We start from the raw sequence: 25198 nt of genomic DNA, 5'->3' as shown, positions 1-25198 counted from the left end.
TTGTATTTAACAAATAACTTATATGAACGGAGGCATGCCTTGGTTGTATTTTATAAATAATGTATATGAATGGAGATATTCCTTGGTTGTATTTAATAAATAACTTATATGAGTGGAGGCATGCCTTGGTTGTATTTAATAAATCATTTACATGAATGGATATATGCCTTTATTGTTTTTAATAAATAACTTATATGAATGGAGGCATGCCTTGGTTGTATTTAACAAATAACTTATATGAATGGAGGCATGCCTTGGTTGTATTTAATAAATAACTTATATGAATGGTGGCATGCCTTGGTTATATTTAATAAGTAACTTATGTGAATGAAGGCATGCCTTGGTTATATTTAATAAGTAACTTATATGAATGAAGGCATGCCCTGGTTGTATTTAACAAATAACTTATATGAATGGAGGCATGCCCTGGTTATAGTTAATAAGTAACTTATATGAGTGGAGGCATGCCCTGGTTATATTTAATAAGTAACTTATATGAATGAAGGCATGCCCTGGTTATATTTAATAAGTAACTTATATGAATGGAGGCATGCCTTGGCTATATTTAATAAGTAACTTATATGAATAAAGGTATGCCTTGGTTGTGTTTTCTAAGGAGATAGAAAGCTATATCCAGCTGTTCATAAAAAAATATTTTACCCATCTTCGAAACAATGAAATGTATTGAAATGTATGTACTTAAAGTTTTGGAAATCTTTATGAATTGCACCATCCTTTGCCTACCTGCTACATCAAACTCTATTTCCAGAGTGACTTTGCTTGTGATACGAGAGTCTCGAAGCAGCTGGTCAGCTTCCTCAAGGGTTCCATCCTCTGTTGAAATTCCATTAATTGCAAGAAGTCTGTCTCCCACTTGCAGCAAGCCACACCTGGCAAGTATTTGAACAAGTTACTTCTGCAACATTAAAGATGCAGGAAACTACAAGTTGTTAACCATCTAATTCAGCAATCTCAAGTCATTCTTTGGGTTGACTTTACTGTATGCAACTTCTGATACAACATTCACTGACAACATGGTGGGCAAAACAAATCCTACATTTATGTTTTCACATTATCATAAAAGTAAAGGGACAAAATAGCAAATTATTTCAAAGGTGCAAGGCACATTTTTTTAACAATACATACAATAGAAATTTGACACTAATGAACAGGAGTTGAATTTGGCTTTCTGTATGCCTGTGTATTCAAATAGAGTATGCGAAAAAAATAAATACAAAGATTCTTTCATCCTCAGCGATGTGGTCGGGGTGAAATGAAATTCAGTGAAATGAGATTCAACAAAACAAAGTAGACCCAAGTGCATATATATATATATATATATATGTGTGTGTGTGTGTGTGTGTGTGTGTGTATTGATCTACTTCACATAATCGAACACCCAAATGTTCGACTTTCATATGGCTGAGACCATATGATCGAACATTTGAATGTTTGTATATGTGAAAAAAAAAAACAGCTAAACATTGCTAGCAGGGGGGAAAGCACCCCTGCACCTCCCACACCCCCAGGTATTTAAATATACCAACTCTGAGATTTCACTACATTGCAGTTAAGGGAAATTTTCCCATTCAGACCTCTATGGAGATCCCCATTCAGACCGTTCAAACTTTTAAAAGTTCGATCATATGGTCTTGGCCATATGAAAGTCGAGCTTTTAAGTTAGACCATCTATACACACACACACACACACACACACACACACACACACACACACACACGCATACACACACACACACACACACACACACACACACACACACACACACACACACACATACACACATACCATATATATATCATATGTGTCTACTTCAAAATATCGAAAGACCACTTACTCGAATCCCAAATCAGAAACCACATTTCTGTAAACTGTCAAACCATCGAAAACCACTTGGCCACCATGGGGAGGTTTGCCCTTTTCACTACTATAGTGCGATATTGAAGTTAGTATATTTAGTTGGGGGAAGATCGATGCCCTCCACTTTGGTGGGTTTTACTTGCTTCATTGTGTGTATCTTGTCCTAGTGAACAAATGGTAACTTTCCCTGTGAACGCTTTCAATGTTTTAACAGTTGGTGGATATGTGGTTTTGTTACTGTCGTCTCGATGATTTGGGATTCAAGTAAGTGGTGTTTTGGTATTTTGAAGTAGACCCACATCATACACACACACACACACACACACACACATACATATATATATATATATATATATATATATATACATATATTTTATATATATATATATATATATATATATATATATATATATATATATATATAGATATAGATAGATATATACACACGCACACACACACTTATAAAGGATGGTATATGTTAGAAAAGGGGTACATAGCTTCAGATGTTAATGAGATACCTACAGAATGCTGCATCTCAAATGGTGCACATTTCTTCTTGAATGTTTGATTGAAGACCTCATGAAAGTTAACTATATCCACACTATTTCTATGTTATTAACTCAAAAACCCTGACAACCAGACTAATACAACAGTTATGTTATTCTCACAAAAGCATTTTACTCAGTGGAATGTTTTATTATTTCATATTAGTTGACAAGAATAAGCTACAGCTGTAGCTACAAAATAGTTTTCAAAATTTCAAGTAAAAAATGGAAATTATGGCCTAGTGTTTATTGGAAAAGTTCTTACCTCTCTGCTGGACTGTTAGGTTCAATATATGAAATCAGTGGTGGAGAAGATAAGCTTTCTGTAGTGAACACACTGCCTTGGAGCTGGATGCCAAAGCCTGTGAGAGGGTCAGCAGTCAAGGTTAACTGTGTAGTTTCAGGATGTACAACATGACCCGATAATCCCACTGTGCTGGATGTCAAAGACACTGTAATACAACATGTTAAAAAAGGTCATCTATGTAAGAATCTATGCCTGAATAAAGTCATATCTTAACTCTACTGGACTGTAGTACAAAGTTAGTGCAGGCCAAACTGCATTACTCATGTTTCTTTTCTAAAAAAAAATCAATCAATAAATCAATCAACTAATAAAAATAAAAAAATAAAAATGACAGATTAACAGTTTCTGGCCTATCACTCTGCAAAGTTAAAAAGTTAAAATGAATTCTACTATCATTACATAAGAACATAATAGGAGGCAGTGTTTCACCTGTAACAGGACAAAATACCATATATCTGAATGATGAACTTGGAAAAACACCAGGGATGGGTCTGGTGTATGTCTCTGCCATAGGCATTATATGCTCAGTGAGGTTGTCATCCCATAGTAGTTTAGTCAACCATATATGACCATGCACATCAACAGATAGGTACCACAATATGATATAAAGACAATACCCACAGCTAACACCAAAAATTAAAGAGCAGGGGCATGTGGGGAAGATAGTGAGCAGTGAGTGCCCGAGTCTAGCTGATGTGATAGTGGAAATCAACAGATTCTGCTGTAATTACTGTGAATGGGGATGCCAATAATTTTTTCACTGGTTATGGGAAGATGGTGATGCCGCAAATACCCTATAAGAGTACATTCATGCCGCACAAATTATCCAGCAACGTATTTGTGTTTGAAAAAGTGTTGAGTAAACATGTAGAGAAGAAATATGATACATTTAAAAATAAAAGTTCAACTAGAAAAGAAAAAGCAGCAAATGCACTGTGTGCAAAATTCCGTCTCTATGCCTTGGGAATTCACCTCTATTCAACGCTCATAACAGTCCACAACACCTTCAATGAAACCAAGTGGAAGTGAACAAAAGTTTATTGTGATGCCAACAAACAAAGAATGGTTAAGCGCTTTCACTTGAATAAAACAAGCTTCCTCAGAACTTCCACTTGGTTGGTTTTATGGTTGCTGCACTGTATACATTTAAAAATAAATTTAATTCCTGTAATTTGACTAAAAATCAATGGGAAGCCCTGCAACAACTAAGGGGTTCTAATGATAAATATGTTTTTACACAGGCGGACAAGGGTGGCAACTGGGTGGTCATGAGTGAGGCCCAATACAAGGGTATGCCGTATGCACTGTTGGATGAAAATACAGTATACGTGAAACTTACAGAAAATCCAGTCCCAGGATATAATGAGACATTACTGGAAATATTAAAAAGGGGTGAGAGACTGGGCTTTGTAAGTGCATCGGATGTTAACAAACTCCACATTAAACATTCTAGAAACGCTATATTCAAAGTCATACCTAAGTTACATAAGTGTATTCATAACCCTCCGGGGAGACTAATTGTTTCGGGTAAAGGGGCTTTTCTCAAGAATGTAGGAATATTCTTGGATTTTCATCTAAAAAGCCATTTAAGGAGAGTTATTTCTCATATAAAAATGGAAAAATGCTGGCCGATATGGGGGCCTGGAATGGTCCTATGAATTGTATTGGGCCAACGTAGATGTGAAGTCCCTGTATATGAACATAAAGCATGAATGGGGGTTGAAAGCAATAAGAAACATACTTAGGGAAGGACTTGGAACTGATTTTTTGATTCACATATTAGAGTTTTCATTAACACATAATTGTTTCATGTTTGATAACAACTATTAACTGCAGTTGGAAGGGACTGCAATGGGGGCAGCATATCCTCCAGTTTACGCAGTTTTATTTATGGATTATTTTGAGAAAGTTAAATTGTATAATATGGAGTTTTATAAAAACAAGGTATCATTTTTCAAAAGATACATAGATGATCTTATTTTCATCTGCAGGGGCAGCATGGAAGAATTTGATGGCTTTATAGATATATTGCATAACAATCAGTTCGGTCTCAAATTCATGTATAAAACAAACAGGAAGGTAATACAGTATTTGGATTTAGAAATTTTTGTGGATGGAAATTCTAGGGTGGCTTATAAACCTTATGTCAAGGACACAGCAGTCAATAATTTTTTGACCGCTGACAGTATGCACCCCCATACTTATTGGCATCATTACCATAAGGAGAGTTCCTATGAACAGCTCATAACACCTCAAATAAGAATGAGTTGACATGTGAGTTCAATATTGTCAGGCACAAACTTGCAGTAAGAGGATATCAAAAAGATGTTTTGGCAGCAGCCGAGAGTAGAGTCAAAAGAAAGTTGGGGCTACCCCACAAATTAATAAGTGGGGTAGAGAGATCCACCAAGGAGAGGATAGACTCCAGAAAGGAGGAAGAAATGAAAAATTCCCTATTTTTAGTCAACAGATATTCCCCATTTTCAGATGTTTTAAGGGAACTGGTGTACAGGTATTGCCCAATAGTCCTCAGTGACAAATAAATATGGAGACATTTTTCCAGAAAGGGTAACTTTTTCTTATAGTAGGTCAAGGAACTTCAAATAATTGTTGTTTGGTAAATTGCAGAGCAAACAAGGCAGGAAGGGAAGTTTTCCTTGTGGGAAATGTATTATTTGTGGAAAAATCAAGAATTTGAATGGGGCCAATATCAATGGCAAGGTTTATAAAGCCAGGGAAATGTACACCTGTGAATCAAGTGGAATTATCTACATCATAGGATGTGGATGCTCCGCAGTACAATGGTATATTGGACAGACGAAGAGAGCTGTCAAGAAAAGAATTATGGAGCATATGGGTGACATTAGAAGGGGTAGAATGGAGAGTCCAGTAGCAGCACATTTGATTCATTCTTCTTTATTGTACTAGCCAAACCCAAATCACAGAAAGGAGAAGTGGAGGTTAGTAAATTATTACAGATGGAGTCCAAATGCATTATTAATTTTAGGACATTATATCCTAGAGGTTTAAATATGGAATTAGACATAAATATCCACAATTTTTGAACCCTTGTTGTAGTTTCATTTGTTTTAGATATAGGTTAAAATTAATAACAAAAATGTGCACATAATTGTTTTTCAATAATGCTTATGATATGTTGGAATATGTATTACAGCTATGTAGGTTATTATGGGGTTATATCAATTTTTCAAAACATCAAAAATGATGTTTATTTAAATTAATGATAGATTTATAGTTATAAAATGACGGGGTCACATATTTATAAGTATTAAGGTATAAATTCAATTGAATGAATTTTGTATCATCATATTGTATGTATTTTCTATTTGAACAATTTATTTATGTGTTTCTATGATATCCACTATGAATGAATTGACATCAGATATCTTTAAAATGAAATAACATTAAATAGATTAAATAGGGTTATTTCATGAGATATAGGTTACGGGCACTTTAAGGCATTGATTTTGTAAACAAGCTTAAGAGTTAATTGAATATGTTAAATAATTAAATAATTAATGGAATTATGATTTATAAAAATGGCTGCTTGATGTAACATTTTATTCCTTGAAGGCATAAGCCGAGGTACCGGATACGTCAGTAAAGTTTTTTATCTTATTCTGGTGTGGTGTGTGTTTTGTTATATTGGAGTTGGTTGTGTGTTTTGACTGAGCACTGTCTTTTAGCTCTACTTCATTTTAACATCTCTGACAGGATTTTTACTAAAAAAGTCAAATAGAAATGTTTCAAAACTTGATAGATTTATAGTTGAACATCTGCTGAGAGATATACTACAAAAAAGTAACAAGTTTGAAACTCTTTTAATTGCTTTTTCCTGTCAAGAAAACTAGAAAGAACTAATTGTCTCAGAATGAGCCACGATAAGTCCAGTGTACAGGACAGTACTATGAAAAAAGTCATATAAGCTATACTAAGTAACATCAGTGAGTTATCTGTAAAGACAGATAAATTAGAAGGCAAAATGGAAAATTTTAAAGAGGACTGTATAAAACAAGTTGATGTGCTTAGTGTATCTCTTAAACGACTGTGACACCAGAGAAATACTGCCAGTTCAGCTATCTGGAATTTTGTAAATAATTATATGTCACTGAAAATACTAATATGATTTATATAGAAATGTCACACTAGCAGCCCAGCTAACTAGAATTCTGTAAATATTCATATGCCATTTGTGAATAGTAATATGATTCATATACTTGTCCTACAAATGTAAGAGAACTGTATGTTATGTACTGAGCTTCAAGAATGTAACTACAGTGTACCCTACTGGAAAATAACTGAAATGTATATAAACTATACACCTGTGCAAATGTATGTTTTAATAGTAGAAGCTGGAACATACACAGCTAATGTGCAAAACCTCAAAAAAATAAGTTGAAAAGTAAATTATTTTATGATCGTGTTATCTCTCAGAAAGTAGACACAATGTCTAGAGCTAGAGGTTTTCCTATTGTCTTGAAACAGAAATAATTACTAGATTTCAAATGTAAAGGTGTTTAATGGCTTTATGACTTTCAGTTCTGAGCAAAAATCTGAGAGATATGTATTTTTCACTAGAAATGTTAAATTTTGTTAAGGTTCTGTTAGCCTGGGAACTGAAGGCAGGTGACAAAGAGTGATGTCATCCGAGCTAACCCAGCAGTAATGTTGATTATTAATTTAAGAACTCTCTCAGAGAGAAAGTCTGTGCATTTTGTATCCTGTCTTGGACCTAGCAAGAACATCCACCCATCTGCATTTGTCTTGCTCTGTAAGTAGGTTATTTAGGGCATAGTATCTTTTAGATCTAGACAGCAATATGGTAAAGATTAGTTCAGATTTTTTTCTGTATTTATTTGAGACTGTCCTGCAATGTTGTTTTACAATATTTCCTGTGATTCTGAACTCTAACCTTTTAATTGTGGCTGGTTTCTTTAGACATATTTAAGCTCTTAGAGTAGCTGCATATGTATATGGTGACACTGTACAGGCCACTCCTAAATAGCCTTGAAAGTCTTGGTCACACTTACCATTTGGATAATAGTAACATTACACAGTAAGAATGGGCACCCTTTGGTAAGAGCCTTAAAAGTAGATGATAAGTAGTGGCTGATGGCAGCTGGTACTACCTTATAGTCTGGGCAGAAGGGAGCATAGCTAGTAAACCTGTGCCAGCCTTTCCCAGGTGTGTGTTTGTGCTTGTGTATAAATCAAATCTCAAAGTGTTTGTGTGTGTTAGCTACTTGGGCAGGGACACAAAACACTGGTTGGACAGAGAGGGTGCCGGAGGGTTTGGCTTGGCCACTCAGCTGAGATCTCAACCCTATAGCTGTGCCAGTGGGGAGTCTTATTGAGGATCCTGAGAAAGAGGGAGAAACCATCTCCAGACTGATTGTGATCTCTGTGTGCTCTTAAGGGAAATTGTACTTTACTGTGTGTGTACTTGTAATCCTCCCAATGTGTATGTCCCTCACTGGTGCTAGTGGTGAGGATTGAGGCTCCTTGTTTACTGGGCCAGTGCAGGGGCATCACAACAACAATCATCACAAATCTCAAGTACAGAACAGGCAATGTCTGATTTTGGTCAAAGATTGAAAATGAGAATAACACTGAATTTCTTCTGAAACAAAACAACTTATTCTGGGATAAAATAGAAAACTTAGAGAACAGATTTAGAAGTAATACCATCAGGATTTACGGGATTCCTGAAGAAGAGGGAGATAGTATGATTTCATTTTTTAATACCTAGCTGCCTAAAACTTTGAACCTGCTTGAAGCTTTTTCCTTTGGCATCAAAAGGGTATATAAATCACTTTCTATTCATCTTTCAAAAGAAAACTCCTTCACCAAGGTCAGTGATCTTAAGTCAAGGTAAGGATCTAGCTTTAAAAGCTGCATGGACTAATTATCCAGTTAAAATGAAAGGAAATACTATATTATTTGATAATGACTATTCTACAGGAAATTCTATAAGATTTGACAATGACTATTCTACATTAGTGATATCAAAGAGAATAGCATGTATGCCACTTGTTAAAAGTTTAAAGAACAACAACATTAAAGTGCAAATCTTGTTTCCAGCAAAAATAAGGATTCACCTTCCAGAGGGAAAGAAGATTTTTAATACCTTGGAAGATGTTATGGGCTTCATAGAGAAAAATAAAATCCTAGAAAAAACAGAAGAAATGGACTAGAATCTATCAACTTTTCTGAAGAGAAATGCAACAATAAATGGTTGGTTAAAAACAGTAAAAAGTGAAGAACAAATGAAAAATCAATGTATTTTATTGTTATGAATTCTTATTCATTTAAATAAGTGCTTGAATACTTTTGAACAGATGCTGCGTTTTACATTTTACAAGATAAATAATTTCTTTCTTTCTTTCTTTCCCTACTTCAAATGGTTACTAGTTCCCTTTTTAAAATGTTGAGTTTGATTCTTTTAGCTATATATGAAATTAAAGCCATTTATTTTAACTTAAGAGTTTAAAAGGTTAAACTTAATCTTATTAAAAGTTAATCATTATTATGATAAAACTTGTGTTAGGTGGTGCACTTTCTGATATTTTGGATAGTTGAGTAATGTATTATTAAATATAACACAAGATGTAACAAATGGTACTAAAAAGGCATGTTAAGTTATATTCCGGGTTCTTAAAATGGTCTTGTAGTGTGCTACTGATAGTATACTTGACATGCAATAACACCCAGGAAAGACATGCTATATTATAAACAAAGTATACAAAATATATGTTTTATATATATATATATATATATATATATATATATATATATACACACACACATATAAGTTACTGTTAGAATATCAAATAATTACAGTAACACTCAAGTTAAACCTGGATCACATATAACTAGAATATCAAATAATTACAGTAACACTCAAGTTAAACCTGGATCACACATAACTAGAATATCAAATAATTACAGTAACACTCAAGTTAAACCTGGATCACGCATAACTGTCATTTGTTTAATGCAAATTTATATGCTAGGCCTTCTTTAAAAATGATAGTCTGCTTGCTAAATCATAAAATGTTATTTCTTTGAGTGCAATGGCTGTTTAGTGGATGGGATACTTTGAGATGTTTTTTGTTGTTTTTTTGGTGGTTTGAACGGCTTTGAGGGATTGATGTGTGGTGTGGAGGTGGTTGGATTCACTTGTGAGCACTTTTGTGTGAATTACAACTGATGGATTGTTCATTTTCAAGCACTTATTATGAAAAGCAGCTTGAAACAACCTAGAATCATGAGCACTTACGTGATGCTGCAGGAGTTCTAAACTTCTAAGACCTGTCCAGGTTACTTCATCCTGTCGTAAAGTAAATAATGATAATATTTTGACTGATATGCTAAGATGTCAAAGAACACAAGTTAGCTAATGACCAAAACAAAGTGAATTGCTTTCTAGACCACTGTCAGTTATTACATAGTTTTGAATGCTTGCTACTGGCAGTATAATTGACATGCAGCAGCACTCAAGAAAGTTATACTATGTTATAAACAAAGTATAAACATATAATTTCTTACATATATAAAAGTTATTATTGGAATGTTATAATTAGAGTAATATTCACACTTTTACAAGTTAAACCTGGACTGCACATAACTGTCATTCTTTTAATGCACATTTATATGCTATGTCTCCCTAAAAAATGACAGTCTGCTTTATATTAAACATCTCATACAAATAGCTCTTACTGAAACATTAAATGTTATTTCTTTAAATACAATAGCTTTTTAGTGGTTAATATACTTTAAAACAGTTGTTGGTTTTTAATGGTATGGAAGGGTTTAAAGGATTGATGTATAAAGTAGAGGTGGCTTGGATTTACCTGTGAACATTTTTGTGTGAATTATAACTGATAAATTGTTAATTTGCAAGCCCTTGTCATGAGGATGAGCTTGATGCAGCTGAATTAGAACCATGAGCACTTTTGCGATGCTGCGAGAGTTATGAAAATTCTAAGAACTGTCCAGGTTAATTCTTCCAGTCTAACTCTGATCATAATATTTTGAATCATATGCTAAGATCTCAATTAATACACGCTAGATAATAAGCAAAAGAAGACAGTGAAATGCATTCTAAACCACTGTCAATATTAAACAGTTCTGAATGCTTGCAGTATAACAAAAGGATAGTTTATATAGTAGCCTATAGAATGACACTTCCAGTAAAAAAATTAGGATTGTGTTTCTCTGTTATTGTCTCCTTTTAATGATAACAAAACTTAATACCTCAGTTACATAGGTATTTTTATACCCCAAGTAGACTCCAAATAATTTTTCAAGTAGATAACAAATGTTGGAGGTGTGACTGGCAAGAAAGATGTGTCTGGAAACATATTTTTGGGAGTGTAATGACCTGGCAGACTTTAGGGATTCCCCTGCCAACTGCCCTGTTGAAGTCGGAGATGCTGGATCAGTGGATTGCATTGACTTGGGAGATGATTTTTTTGAGTTATGATACAGAATGGGAACTGCCTAGACATAGTAAAGCCTTGCTGAGTCTAATTATGGTGGCTGCCAAAAAAGCAATTACTGGAAAATGGAAATCAAAATTTAGACCAACTTTACTAGAAGTAGTGAATATAGTAACAGAGATAAAACAACTGAAATTGGGATCTTTACAAAAGGGAAGGAGGAAATTGCATAGGAAAAAATGGGAATTGTGGGTACAATCTAAGCAAAGCAGGAATGAGGTTTAAGAGGCAGGATTTGAACGAGCCATATACTGCTTAAACTAACAGTGACTGGATGGATTATAAAGGATGTATAATGTTTGCAACTACAGTTGTTTCAATGGTGTCTGTGATGTATATATACTGTTTGTAGCTAAAGTGGTGTCATGTTGTTTGTTTTTTATTTATATAAATACAAGATTGCCTATGTCATCTGTGAAAATTTAATTAAGATGTTTGTTGGGAAAAAAGCCTTAATATCTCAGAACAATTTATTATGGAAAGTTTGAATCTTAAAAGGGAAGATTTTTCAGATGTTTGTTCAAATGTTATTAGATATAACACTTAAGGAAAAAATAGGACAGATTCTAACGTAGTACTTGATTAAAGAGTATAGCAATAACTCATGGCTGGGTGTGGGCAATGCTGGATTTTCCCATGGTTGGTGTGGTTTGGTCATGAGGGTGAAGCTTGAGTTACCAAACAAAGCCAACCATGGGTAAAATCCAGCATTACCCACACCCAACCTTGGGTTATTGTTATTATACAATTATTTAAGAAAAATTTTAGTTACTTTCCTTAAATAATGTCCTTATATAACAGCACCATGGTGCTCTTCCATGTTTCCCCCAGTATCATGGGTCTTTCCTGATGTACTGTGCATGTGTATGGGACTTGCGTTCCCAAACTTAGGCAGCACATCAGTGCTGTGTAAAGGAAACAATGGAGAAAGTAAGATCTCCACTCCTTTTTTGTCTGTTTGTTTTTAGTTAAAACAATGAAATCTGGAGATTTCAAACAAATGAGAGAGAAAAAAATCTAACGATAATCAGTTACGTTTTTCTAGATTTGTACAATGTACATGAGTACCCTTGTATTTGTCTCAGTCCCATCTCTCTTGTTCATTTTAAGTCTCCATTTGTTGTAAGTTTACTTTTTAAAATTAAAAAAATGAAAGAAATTAAAATTTTAATAGCTTATATTAATGGAAGATAATCTGGGAGACTGGACTTTTTTCCATTGGTATATGCTTGATTTACAACAGGCACTCTGGTTGGGCTGACAAATCAGCATATTCATTTTTGAATGTTAATGGCCAGTCATTGTATAATATCAAATGTATAAGGGTAAATATAAATGTTCTGCTATACTACACTACACTAGGATTCTAGCTAAACCTAGGAATATAGTAATAGTGCAAGACATAGTATAGCTGAAATGCTACATCTAAAGAAATCCCAATCCCTCCACACCACACGCTCCAGAGACCTCAGTCTCATTATCACAATCAACAGAACATGGAGGGACAGGTTCATAACCCAGAAACTGCCCATGCTATGGAATAGACTTCCCATACATGTCAAACAGAACACCTCATTGGCCCTCTTCAAGAGAAATCTTGATAAGTGGATGGGAAATAGAAAATTCATCCCAGGGATCACTCCAGTGACTCTACTCGACAGAGGCACTGGGAACTAAGGTCGGGTGGCATGATGCTAAGATAATCCTATGGGCTAGGCTTGTAAAGGCTCCAGGGGGTCATTAGTCTATGAATCTATACAAACAGAAATAGAAAGAAAAGAATAAGTAAATATGTACACAGTTAAAGAATATATGTGTACAAGGGTGGGAAGTTGGCATAGTGGATAAGGTCAACTTACAGGCACAAGGGTCAGGGTTTGAATCTCACATTGGGTGATTGGCTGCAGTCCCTATCCTTTCAGTGAAAAATCAGTTCAGTGAAAGGGATTTTCAGTGCAATTACATCGAACATGCCATTCGTCGAACTGTTCATACTGAGATCGCGGTACAGTAAGGATCAGGACATTTGCCCTTTCCCCACTGTAGTGTGATCTTGGAGTTGGTTTATATAATTAGCAGGGGGTGTGGGGGGGGGCACAGCCCTCCACATGAGTGGAATTCCATGAACGGCATTTCTGACTAATGCCATTCGCTGAAGTGTCACTTTGATGAAGTGATACAGACTCAATTGGCTGGGCTTGGAATGGCCCATAAGCAGAGTTAGCCTGGTACTAATTTATGAAATTATGATCCTATGAACAACTTTATACATAGTAAATAAAACAGAAAACATACAAAATCATCTGATCTATAAATTAATAAATATGAAAATAACAACTGACTTCCTCCCTACAGTAGACCAGGAAGATAATGCGAGGTACAGGGAAAGATGACTGTAGAGATATTTAGTTTGGTCAACTTATAATAAAAATTCTTATTTATAATAACTCACTGATGGGCTTTTTTAAGATGGTGCATACTAAAAATATGAGACACATTAATATGATTCAGAAGCATGAGCTACTTAGTCTAATGGAGAGTTTGAGAGGTAGGTTGTTGTCTTTTTCAACAAACTAGGAATACTTTATTCCATGGTAGAATGTTTTAGGGTTATATCATTAGGTAATTTTTTTATTTGTTTCAAAAGTTTTGTCCATAGCTGAAGATTTCATATTGTTCTGTACATAAATGTAATTTCATTATATTTGTGCTTTTTTCTTTTATATAAATGTCTGATTTTAAATGCATATCCATTAATATTAACATTACTGGGTTGAATAATCCAGTAATGAGGGGGAGTCTGTTCAAATACTTGCAATTACATAAAGTTCAAATAGTATTTCTACAGGAAATACATTTACTTAATAAATATGTAAATAAACTTTCATTAAAGAATTATTTGATTTTAGCAGGTTCTGGCTTTTGAGCTAAAAGTAGCACCTGCATTTTATGGAAGGATTCAAAAGTAATGCCTAAAGTAAAAAGACACATATGCTGATAAAAATGGTATGTTAAGCATTCTTATAATTGAGTAGAACACAAAACTATATACAACGGTGAACTGTTACTGGATTCCAGGGGTTGGAGCTAAAGATGCAAAAAATGCAAACAAATACTTAGACACTATAGCCTATTACATTAAATGTGAAGTCATAACGGCTAGTGATTTAAATTGCATTTTATCAGACAGAGATTCCACTGCAGATAGAAAGCTGAGAATCACATCATCAGCCAAACACTTAAAGAATTTTGTAAATCTAATGAATTTAAAGGATATATATGAGCTAAGGAAACAAACTCATTTCAATTTACCTATTACTCATATAGCTATGGAGCACAAACAAATACTGATAAAAGTTTTGCCTCAAACCATCTGTTATCACATATCAGAGCAGCTTCAATATTTTCATGTCCATTACTGGATCATAATGCTATAATCTTTAACATTATTTTAAAAACTGACAATCTAATACAGCACATGAAGTTACCAGCATACATTATTAAAATAAAAGGATTCAAGGACTGTTATGCTAAAGAGATCAACAATTTCATAGAAATAAAAATGAATAGTGAAGTAATTGACATTGCCCTGTGGGATTCACTAAAGGCTTACTTAAATGGAAATGTTGCAAGCTGGTACATTAGCAAAATAGGACTACACTACAGGCCAAAATAGATATACTAAAGTTAAATCTAAAACCAAATGACATTATCAGTCAGTCTGAACTTAAAAACCTAAATACAAAATATGTTAAAATTCTAAATTATAAAGTTTCAATAAACTTAGATAAACTTAAACTCCAGGCATATTCAGTAAACCCTTTAAGCTTGCAAAAACTTGCTCTTAGATCAAAGAAAATGAATAAACTAAATATACCACATATAAATAATAAAAAAGAAAGTAGAACATATATTAAAGATATTTTCAGGCTTTTAAAATATTTTATGAAAATATAAATAATAATACAAATAACCTAGATAATGATGATATAGTTGAAACATTTCTAAAGCAAAATATAAATAATAAATTAACAAGTGAACAAATAAAAAAATGACATACTATTCACTTTAACAGAATTAAAAGATCAAATAAAAAAGTTGAAAAATAATAAGGGGTTGGGCTTAGATGGTCTTACACCAGAACTATATAAAATACTTACAGAAGATTCAGTTAAAATATTAGATGAGGTCTATAAAGAAATAAAAAAAAACTGCTGAAGTCCGCCATCATGGAAATATTCCCTTATATCACCTATTTTAAAACAAGATAAGGATCCAACAAAATGCTCATCATATAGGCCCATTTCACTTTTAAATGTGGACTATAAGATGTTCATGTCCATTTTAGCTAACAGAATTAATCTACTTATACCTAAACTAATTAACAATGATCAAATTGGGTTTATTTTAAATAGACAAATACAGGCTAATATGATAAGAATACATACATTAACAGACTATGCAAATAAAAAGAAAAAATAACTTTCTATCATTAGTCTCGATTTAGATAAGGCTTTTGACTCAGTTAGTTGGTCATCATATATGTTTAAAATACTTAAGGTGTATAAGTTCTCACTTGAGATAATTGCATTAATTTTAAGTTATACAATGAGTCTTGTGCTTATGTGAAAATAGGTTATTTTCTTTCTAATGCCTTTAAATCTAAAAAAGGCACAAAGTAAGGCTGTCCATTACCACCTTTATTTTTTGCATTAGCTACAGAAAGTACAGTTGTGTACACTTACCATAAATGTAGATGTTCGAGTATATTCACTGTTGCAGTCATTACATTTGGGTAATCTGTTGGCAGGTTACCCTCAGTTGGCCTGAATAACAAAGTCTTGGGTTCTGCATTGGTTTCTGTCTCCTCTTCCATGACGTCAGGTCATCAGGGGTATAAAACATGCAGCCAACACCATTTTAATCAGTTTTTCTTGCCCCAGATGTCAGGTGCCCTCCAAATGGGGAGCAAATTTATATATATATATATATATATATATATATATATATATATATATATATATATATATATAAATAAACAGTAATATATGAAAATGCACTTTCAGCAACATAAACTTTACCTTCATCTAAAAGCAAATACACCACAAAGACTTTGGAGTACAGTGAAGGAAAGAGAAGTTATAGAACAGGGGGATGGCAGGTGGATAACCCGGACTGCAACAGTGAATACACTCGAATATCTCCATTTATGGTAAGTGTACACAACTGTACTATGTTCTTCATGTTTCACTGTTGCAGTCATTACATTTGGGTAGAATCCCAAAGCTATGGATGGGAGGATGGAGCTAGATAGCATTAGGAGTGGCTATAAGGCCCTGCAGAACTGCAGTGGCAAAGCCTGCCCTGGATTTAGAGAAGAGAGGCAAATGATAATGCTTTGTGAAGGTATGAACTGAGCTCCAAGTAGCAGCTTCTAGAATGTCTTTGGTTGGAACTCCTCTGAGAAAGGCTACTGAGGTAGAGGTAGCTCTGGTGGAATGTGACCTGATTCTCTTGGGTACAGAATTACCATGATGCAAGTAGCAGAAACGAATGCAGTGGCTTATCCACTTAGAAACAGTCTGCTTTGATATAGCCTTCCCCTCTGATCCTGAAGCAAATGCCACCAGTAGTTACTCAGACTTTCATCGAGATTTGGTCCTGTTTAAGTAGAATCTTAGTTGTCTGTGTATGTCCAATGAATGTAGAATCTGTTCCCCCTTGTTCCGCGGATTTGGGTAAAATGTTGGCAAGTGAATGGTTTGGTTACCACCTTAGGCATAAAAGAAGGACTGGTCCTGAGGGACACCCTAACCGGGTAAAATATAATAAAAGGCTCCACAGCCATGAGAGCCTGTACATCTGAAACCCTTTTTGCTGAAGTGATTGCCAAAAGGAAAGCTGTTTTCCAAGACAAAAACTTTATATCCACAGTAGCTGCTGGTTCAAAAGGAGGCAGGGTGAGTTTTTCCAGCACAAAATTGAGGTCCCATGCAGGAGTTGGTGATCTTCTGGGAGGTCTTAAGTTTTTGGCCCCTCTAAGACACTGCTTTAGCAGAGGATGAGAAAAGATGGGAGGCTCCGTGTTGTAATGAGCCAAGATGGCAGAGGCATAGATTTTTATTGAAGAGAAGGATAGGTCCTTGTCAAGCATCTCAGTCAAGTATTGTAAAATCTGAGAGATATTTGGTTTTGCTGTGTCTGTTCCTTGTGCTTGGTTCCAAGCGCAGAATCGCTTCCATTTATCAGCATAAGATTTTCTAGTACTAGGCCTTCTGGCTTCCAAAATGACATCCATAACAGATTTACTGAGAGGTGTTGTTTGAATAATTACATGATCAGCCATGCTGCAAGGTTCAGAGTTTGGAGCTGTGTGTGCAGAATTTGATTGTTCTGCTGAGACAGTAGATGAGGTATTTGAGGCAAGTTCCAAGGAGGGAGTTGAGACATATTCCTTAGAATTGGGTACCAGTGCTGGCGAGGCCAGTCCGGAGCAATCAGGATCATTTTTGGTTTTTCTTGTCTGACCTTTGACCTTTAGTAAGACCTTGGAGAGAAGAGGCAGAGGGGGAAAGGCATAGACTGATAGGTTTTTCCAACTGAAGGATAGGGCATTCACTTTCCATGCTTATCTGTGATAAGTCCTTGTGCAGAATTTGTCCAGTTGATAACTTTGGGGAGAGGCAAATAGATCTATGTCTGGGTTCCCCTATTTCTGTGTTACCATGCTGAATACTTGTGGATCCAGTTTCCACTCGTGTGGGTCTATAAGATTTCTGCTTAGGTCGTCTGCCAGAGCATTTTGTTTTCCTGGCAGGAATTGAGCTTGAAGATGTACTTGGTAAGTCAAGGCTGCATTCCACAATGCCACGGCTAGTCTGCAAAGGGGGTAGGAATGTGTTCCCTCCTGCTTGTTTATGTACCACATAAAGTACAGTTTTGTACCTACCATAAATGTAGATGTTCGAGTGTACACCCTGCTGCAGTCATCACACTTGGGTTATCCTGTCATCAGGCGGTTCCGCAGTCGGCTGGAATTCCAAAGTCTTGGTCCAGCGTCGGTTGTTGTCGCTTCTTCCCTGACGTCAGTGCGCCAGGGTTATATATAATGCAACTGATGCCATTTTCTTCAGTTTTTCTTGCCCCAGATGTCAGGTTCCCCCAAAAAGGTGGTCAGTAATTGGTACCAAATTGAGTAAACTTGCACAAACACAAAATCCCTTCAGCTATAAGCAAATACATCAGGAAGGAATTGAAGAAATTTAGCCAGTAGGTCAGAGGGGATGGAGGGAGGGTAACCTGGACTGCAGCAGGGTGTACACTCGAACATCTACATTTATGGTACGTACAAAACTGTACTATGTTCATCGTGTTACCCTGCTGCAGTCATCACACTTGGGTTGAATCCCAAAGCTAAGGATGGGTGGAGGTATCATAGAGGGTTAGAGCAGGCTAGGAGGCCCTCCAGAACTGCAGTGGTGAAGCTCGCCCTGGTCTTAGAGTAAAGTGGTAAGTGATAATGTTTGGTAAAGGTTTGTACTGAACTCCAAGTTGCAGCTTCCAAAATTTCCTTGGTTGGAACCCCCCTGAGAAAGGCTGTAGAAGTAGCTGTTGCCCTGGTAGAGTGGGGCCTAATGTTAGCAGGAACTGTTTTTCCATGATGGGTATAGCAAAAACGTATGCAATGACCTATCCATTTGGAAATGGTTTGCTTTGATATAGCCTTCCCTTGAGAAGCTGTGGCATAGGATACAAAGAGCTGGTCAGATTTTCTGAAAGCCTTAGTTTTGTCCAAGTAGTAACGAAGTTGCCTGTGAATTTCCAAGGAATGCAGGAGTCTCTCACCTTTGTTCTGTGGATTTGGGAAGAAGGTGGGTAAGTGGATGGTTTGATTTAAAGCCACATTGGAAAGCACCTAAGGCATAAAGGAAGGATTAGTTCGTAGAGAAACTCTGTCTCGATGAAAAATGAGGAAAGGTTCCACTGCCATTAGTGCCTGTAGCTCTGAGACTCTTCTAGCTGAAGTTATTGCTAGCAGCAGGGCAGTCTTCCATGATAGGAACTGAAGATCTGCAGAGAAGACTGGTTCAAAGGGAGGTAGCGTTAATTTTTCCAGAACAAAATTGAGGTCCCGTGTTGGTGTAGATGCTCTCCTGGGTGGTCTAATGTTTTTTGCCCCTCTGAGGAACTGCCTTAGAAGTGGATGTGAAAATAAGGGTGGATCCGTGTTGTAGTGGGCCGAAATAGCTGAAGCATGGATTTTAATGGAGGAGAAAGAAAGTCCTTTGTGCAACATCTCAGTTAAATACTGTAGAATGTGAGGCATGTGAGGTTGAATTGTGTCTTGACCTTTAGATTGGTTCCAGGCACAAAACCTTTTCCATTTGTCCGAATAAGCCTTCCTGGTGCTTGGCCTGTTAGCTTCGAGAATAACATCCATAACTGCTTGGGAAAGAGGAGCTGGCTGAATGCTTAGCTGATTTGCGATGCAGCCAGATTTAAGGTTTTGAGCTGACTGTGAAGAATCTGATTGTTTTGTTGTGTGAGTAAATGGGGAATTTGTGGTAATATCCATGGTGGGCCATGGGCCATATTCCTCAATAGCGGGTACCAGTGCTGGCGTGGCCAGTTTGGGGCTATGAGAATCAGTCATGGTCTCTCCTTTTTGACTTTCAGAAGTACCTTTGTGAGGAGAGGCAATGGAGGGAAGGCATATACTGTCAGGTTTTTCCAACTGAAAGAGAGTGCGTCCACTTTCCACACTTGATGGTGAAGTGTCCTTGTACAAAATTTTGTTAGTTGATAGTTTTGAGGGCTGGCAAACAGGTCTATGTCTGGAAGGCCCCATTTTTGAGTTATCATTGCAAATACTTGTGGATCCAGTTTCCACTCGTGGGGATCCATGATGTTTCTGCTGAGGTCGTCTGCCAATGTATTCTTCTGTCCTGGCAGGAATTGAGCTTGTAACTGAACTTGGTAAGCCAGAGCTGTGTTCCATAAGGTCATTGCTTGCCTGCACAGAGGGTAGGAGTGAGTACCCCCTTGTTTGTTTATGTACCACATTACTGTGGTGTTGTCCGTCTTTATTGTCAGTTGTCCAGGATGTAGTAGATCCTTGAAGGCTGTCAGTGCTTTCTGTACAGCTAGCATCTCTTTTTGATTGATGTGCAGATTCCTTTGATCTGCAGTCCCTACGCCTTGAACGCACTGTCCTGCCATGTGAGCCCCCCAGGCATAATCTGATGCATCTGTTGTGATAGTTTGCCTGGCTAGGGGCAAGGTGAAAGGCTGACCCTTGTTGAGGTGACATGCCTGTGAACACCATAGAAACTCCTGTTGTAGGCAGGGAATGAGAGATATCATTGTGTCCAAGCTGTGGCTGTGTTGAGACCATACGCTTTTTAGGTACCACTGTAATTTCCTCATATGCAGATTTGCAAATGGTATTAGTAGTATGCAAGATGCCATGAAGCCCAAGGCCTGCAGAATTTTTCTTGCAGTTAATTGGGCCTTTGTTGCCATTGTTTTGAAATATTGAGTCAGTTGTAGTTGTTTTTCTGGCGTCAGATAAGCCTTCTGGGCCATTGTATTCAAGCTGGCACCCAGGAATGTCATATTTTGTGTACCCCAGGCAATTTAGTAGATGTTTCACAAAAGCCAGATGATGTAATAGAATGTCCTTGCTTTCTGCTTGGATGAGGCAGTCATCCAGGTATGGGTATATTTGAATTCCTCTTTGTCTGCAGTATGCAATTACTGGTGCCAGGCATTTTGTGAAGACTCTGGGTGCAGTAGATAAGCCAAAGGGCAGTGCAGAGAATTGGTAATGGGTTGAACCTGCAATGAAATGGAGGTATCTTCTGCAACTTTGTCTGATAGGGACAACGTTACTAGCCATGCTTTCTTGCCCAACATGGGAAGAAGCTGCTGTAGTGTTAGCATCTTGAATTTGGGTACTTGTAAGTAAGTGTTTAGAAGTGAAAGGTCCAGAATTGGTCTCCAGGCGTTGTCCTTTCTGGGCACTAGAAAGAGTCTTGAGTAAAATCCTTGACCTTGCTCTTGAGTAGGTACCAGGTGAATGGCTCTCATGTCCATGAGAGCTGTAATTTGTTTTTATGCCTCTGCCCACTGATTTTGTGGCAGGTTTGGCATTCCTCTTTTCATTGGCAAGGTGTGAAAATGGAATCTGTATCCTCGTAAAATTATGTCTAGGACCCATTTGTCCTTTGTGACAATGTGCCAGTTGTCTGAAAAAAGTGCAAGTTTTCCTCCCAAGGGGGCTGCCAAGAGAGTGTTGCTTGGCCAGATGAGGTGTAAGTCATTGAGTTTGCCTTCTGGTGGATTGAGACCTGTCTTCTCCTCCCTTCTGCGTTGTAGTGCCCCATTGGCGAGGTTTGTACTGGGCTTGTGGTTGTCCTCTGCCCCTTGGGTGTCTGTATTTACCCCTCTGTGGTCTGTCTGTAGCTGGAAAGGACCAATTTTTTGTTAGCCAGTTTCTGCTGAAGCAAGGGGGCTGTACCTGTAGGAAATCTTTGACTGTCTGCATAGATTTTGCCTTATCCTCCATTTTCTTTAAGATTTCTTCTGCTTTAACTCCAAAAAGAACATCCTGCTGTAAGGTAGCATCTAGAGGTTTTGCTTTAACATGATCAGGTAGAGTTTGCTCCTTTAACCAGGCATGCCTACGTATAACAGACCCAGTGACAGCTGCTCTGCAGGAGGCCTCCAAAGAATCAAACCCACATTGTAAGTTATGTTTGCCCACCTGTTCAGTGGCATGCAACAGATCCTGCGTTTCTTTCATTTCAGATTGTTGAGGGAGAGTGGTCATTTTTAGCTTTAACTGAGAGATTAGAAATTGCTGATACTTAAGCATGTGAAATTGGCAATTTAGTGCCCTCATAGCTAGAGTGGCTGAGGTGTAAACCTTTTTCCCCCACCTGTCTAGTGCTCTGGAATCCATGTCAGAAGGTACAGGATTTTTAGCCATAGAAGCCTTAGCCCCCTTGGGACCCTGGGAGATTGTCTCTGGGTCAACAACAGGGCTTTTGTAAAGAAATTTGTGGGAATCAGGCACTCTATAATATCTGTCAGGCTTAGCCAGAGCAGGAGGTAGAGAATCAGGGTTAAAACTGGATTCTAAGTAAACATCATCCACAATGTCTAAAACTGGTGGGATGGCAAGTGGTCTGTGTTGGGGGAGTAAAAGAAACTCTCTGAGCCTTTTCTTCGAGTCAGAGTATTCCTGACCTTCCCAGTGAAAATGTTCCCTCATAGTGTGTAAAGTTTCCCCAAAGGAGCAGTCTTCAGGAGGAGAAGCTGAGGGAAAGGAATCCTCAGCATCAGAATCTTCATAAGGGGAGAAGGAGTAATCTTGGTCCTCAGAGGAGTCTGAAGAAATGGACACTTGTTCAGAGGATGCATAATCTTCCTCTTGTCTAGGCCTTTTGTCAGGAGGGGGCTGGGAACCCCTGATTAAAGTGATCAAATCTTCAGCCATTTTGAACATCTGTTTCTTAGGCATGGGGCCTTGAACAGGGGACTGAAGTGCAGTCTTTTTAGATTTAATAGGAGTCTTCGTCTTAGAATACGATTTAATGGTGAGCATCGTCGGTCTGAAAACGCCTTCAGAAACGGATGGCGTTTCTGCAGCACCAACATCTTTTTCAGCAATGTCGTCGGTAGGGCCTGAACTAAATGGCTGCGTCGGCCTGGTACATTCCGTCAAAAAATCTGAAGTGGTCTCGGGTTCTAGATCTGTGGTAGTCAGGGGCTGCGTCGGAGTCTCACTGAGGACCGGAGAACTGGAGGCCGGACCAGCCGAGGCCACGTAATCTGGCTTAGGCCTGGGCTGTCTGTCCTTATCCTTGCGTTTTTTGTGCACGCCGGTAGTCGGTTGCTCCGACGGCATGGGGTAGTTAAATTTCCTACCGAAGAAGTGTCATGCGAAATCAAAGCGTCTTTTAATAGTACACTTATTAAACCTAGCACAAAAACGACAACTAGTGACGTCGTAGTCTGGGCCTAGGCAAGGTATGCAATAAGAATGAAAATCCTTATGAGGTATTTGCTTCCCACAAGAAATACAATTGTTAACTTTTTCTGACATCAGTCTGAGGCAAGAAAAGTTTCCCCAACGGGGTACTTAGCTTTATAGAAGACTTCGGTCTGAAATTTGAATTTGAAAATCTCAGTAGTCGGCCGACCGGCACTTGCGAACTGCTTCTGCTTCGGGCACCGCACAGCAAAAAAGACTGGAGAAAATGGCTTCGGTTGCATTATATATACCCTGGCACACTGACATCAGGGAAGAAGCGACAACAACCTACGCCGGACCAAGACTTTGGAATTCCAGCCAACTGCGGGACCGCCTGATGACAGGATAACCCAAGTGTGATGACTGCAGCAGGGTAACACGATGAACATCCGTGGTATTGTCCGTCTTTATCAGTAGTTGTCCTGGATCAAGTAAGTCCTTGAAGGCTGTCAGGGCATTCTGAACAGCTAGCATCTCTTTCTGGTTGATATGCAGATGCATTTGTTTTGGGCTCCACATGCCCTGAATGAATCTCCATGCCAGGTGGGCCCCCCAAGCATAGTCTGATGCGTCTGTAGTTAGGGTTTGGGTGGCCGGGGGTAGAGTGAATGACAGTCCCTTGTTCTGGTGACATATCTATGCCCACCAAAGAAACTGCTGTTGTAGGCAGGGAATGAGAGGAATCATTGTTTCCAGACTGTGACAATGTTGACTCCATAAACTTTTTAGGTGCCACTGAAGTTTCCTCATATGCAGTCTTGCATATGGAATTAGTAGAATGCAGGATGCCATGAACCCCAAAGCCTGCAGAATGTGTCTTGCAGATAACTGGGTTTTTGTTGCCATCTGTTTGAAGTACATAGTCAGTTGCCTTTGTTTGTCTGGTGTAAGGTAAGCCATCTGGGCAGTTGTATTCAAGCTTGCACCCAGGAATGTAATTTTTTAAGAGGGTACCAGCTGTGATTTCTTTTCATTTATTGTGTACCCTAGGCATGTTAGAAGCCTTTTTACAAATGCCAGATGTTGAAGAAGAATGTCCTTGTGCTCTGCTTGAATGAGACAGTTGTCCAAGTAAGGATACATTTCTATGCTTCTTTGTCTGCAAAATGCAATTACTGGTGCCAGGCACTTTGTAAAGAACCTGGGTGCAGTAGATAAGCCAAAGGGCAGTGAGGAGAATTGGTAATGCATAAAACCTGCCTTGAAGCGGAGGTGTCTTCTGCATGATTCCCTTACTGGGATATGCAGGTATGCCTCTTTTAAGTCTAGAGTCACTAACCAAGCGTTCTTGCCCAGCATAGGCAGTAGCTGCTGTAAAGTCAGCATTTTGAATTTTGGAATGTCCAGCAACGTGTTCGAAATCGATAAGTCCAGTATTGGATTCCGGGCATTGTCTTTTATGGGTACCAGGAACAGCCTTGAATAAAAACCTTGTCCTTTTTCCTGTTCTGGTACTGGTTGAATAGCCCCCATATCCATGAGGGACGTAACTTGTTTCTGAGCCTCTGCCCATTGATTTTGTGGCAGATCTGGCCAACTGTTTGGAATTGGCAGAGTGTGGAAATGAAATCTGTAACCCTTTGATACTATGTTTAATACCCACTTGTCCTGGGTAATTAACTGCCAATTTTGAGCATGAAGTGTTAATTTTCCCCCCAAGGGGGCTGCCAAAAGATAAGTGCTTGGTGATGGTAGAGGGAAGTCATTGAGACTGCTTACTGTAGGGTTGTGCTTTGTTTCCTCCAGATTTGGAGGTGGAGGCACCCCATTGCTTTGACCTGTAAGAACCCTGTGATTGGTATCTGGAGACTTTTGAGTGCCTGGATGTGCCTTGAGAGGCTCTGTTGGACACTGGAAAGGACCAATTTTTAGTAGGCCAGTGCCTACTGAATCTGGGTGGCTGCACAT

General features: G+C 37.7%; 1 protein-coding gene across 1 annotated transcript in view; it reads right to left on the bottom strand.

The window, feature by feature from the left end:
- Window positions 1–25198, bottom strand: part of GRIP1 (glutamate receptor interacting protein 1) — a 2220015-nt gene that overhangs the window by 885567 nt on the left and 1309250 nt on the right. The window contains exons 11-12 of the mRNA XM_044088060.1: window positions 2690–2876; window positions 745–890 (exon numbers count right to left, since the gene is read on the bottom strand). Of these exons, the coding sequence (XP_043943995.1) occupies window positions 745–890; window positions 2690–2876 (333 nt within the window). The remainder of the gene's footprint in view (window positions 1–744; window positions 891–2689; window positions 2877–25198) is intronic.

This window comes from Protopterus annectens, chromosome 11.part0, assembly GCF_019279795.1.
Source record: "Protopterus annectens isolate FY-2018-M chromosome 11.part0, PAN1.0, whole genome shotgun sequence".
In the NCBI taxonomy this organism is placed as follows: Eukaryota; Metazoa; Chordata; order Ceratodontiformes; family Protopteridae; genus Protopterus; species Protopterus annectens.
This window is presented reverse-complemented; position numbering and strand designations above follow the sequence as displayed.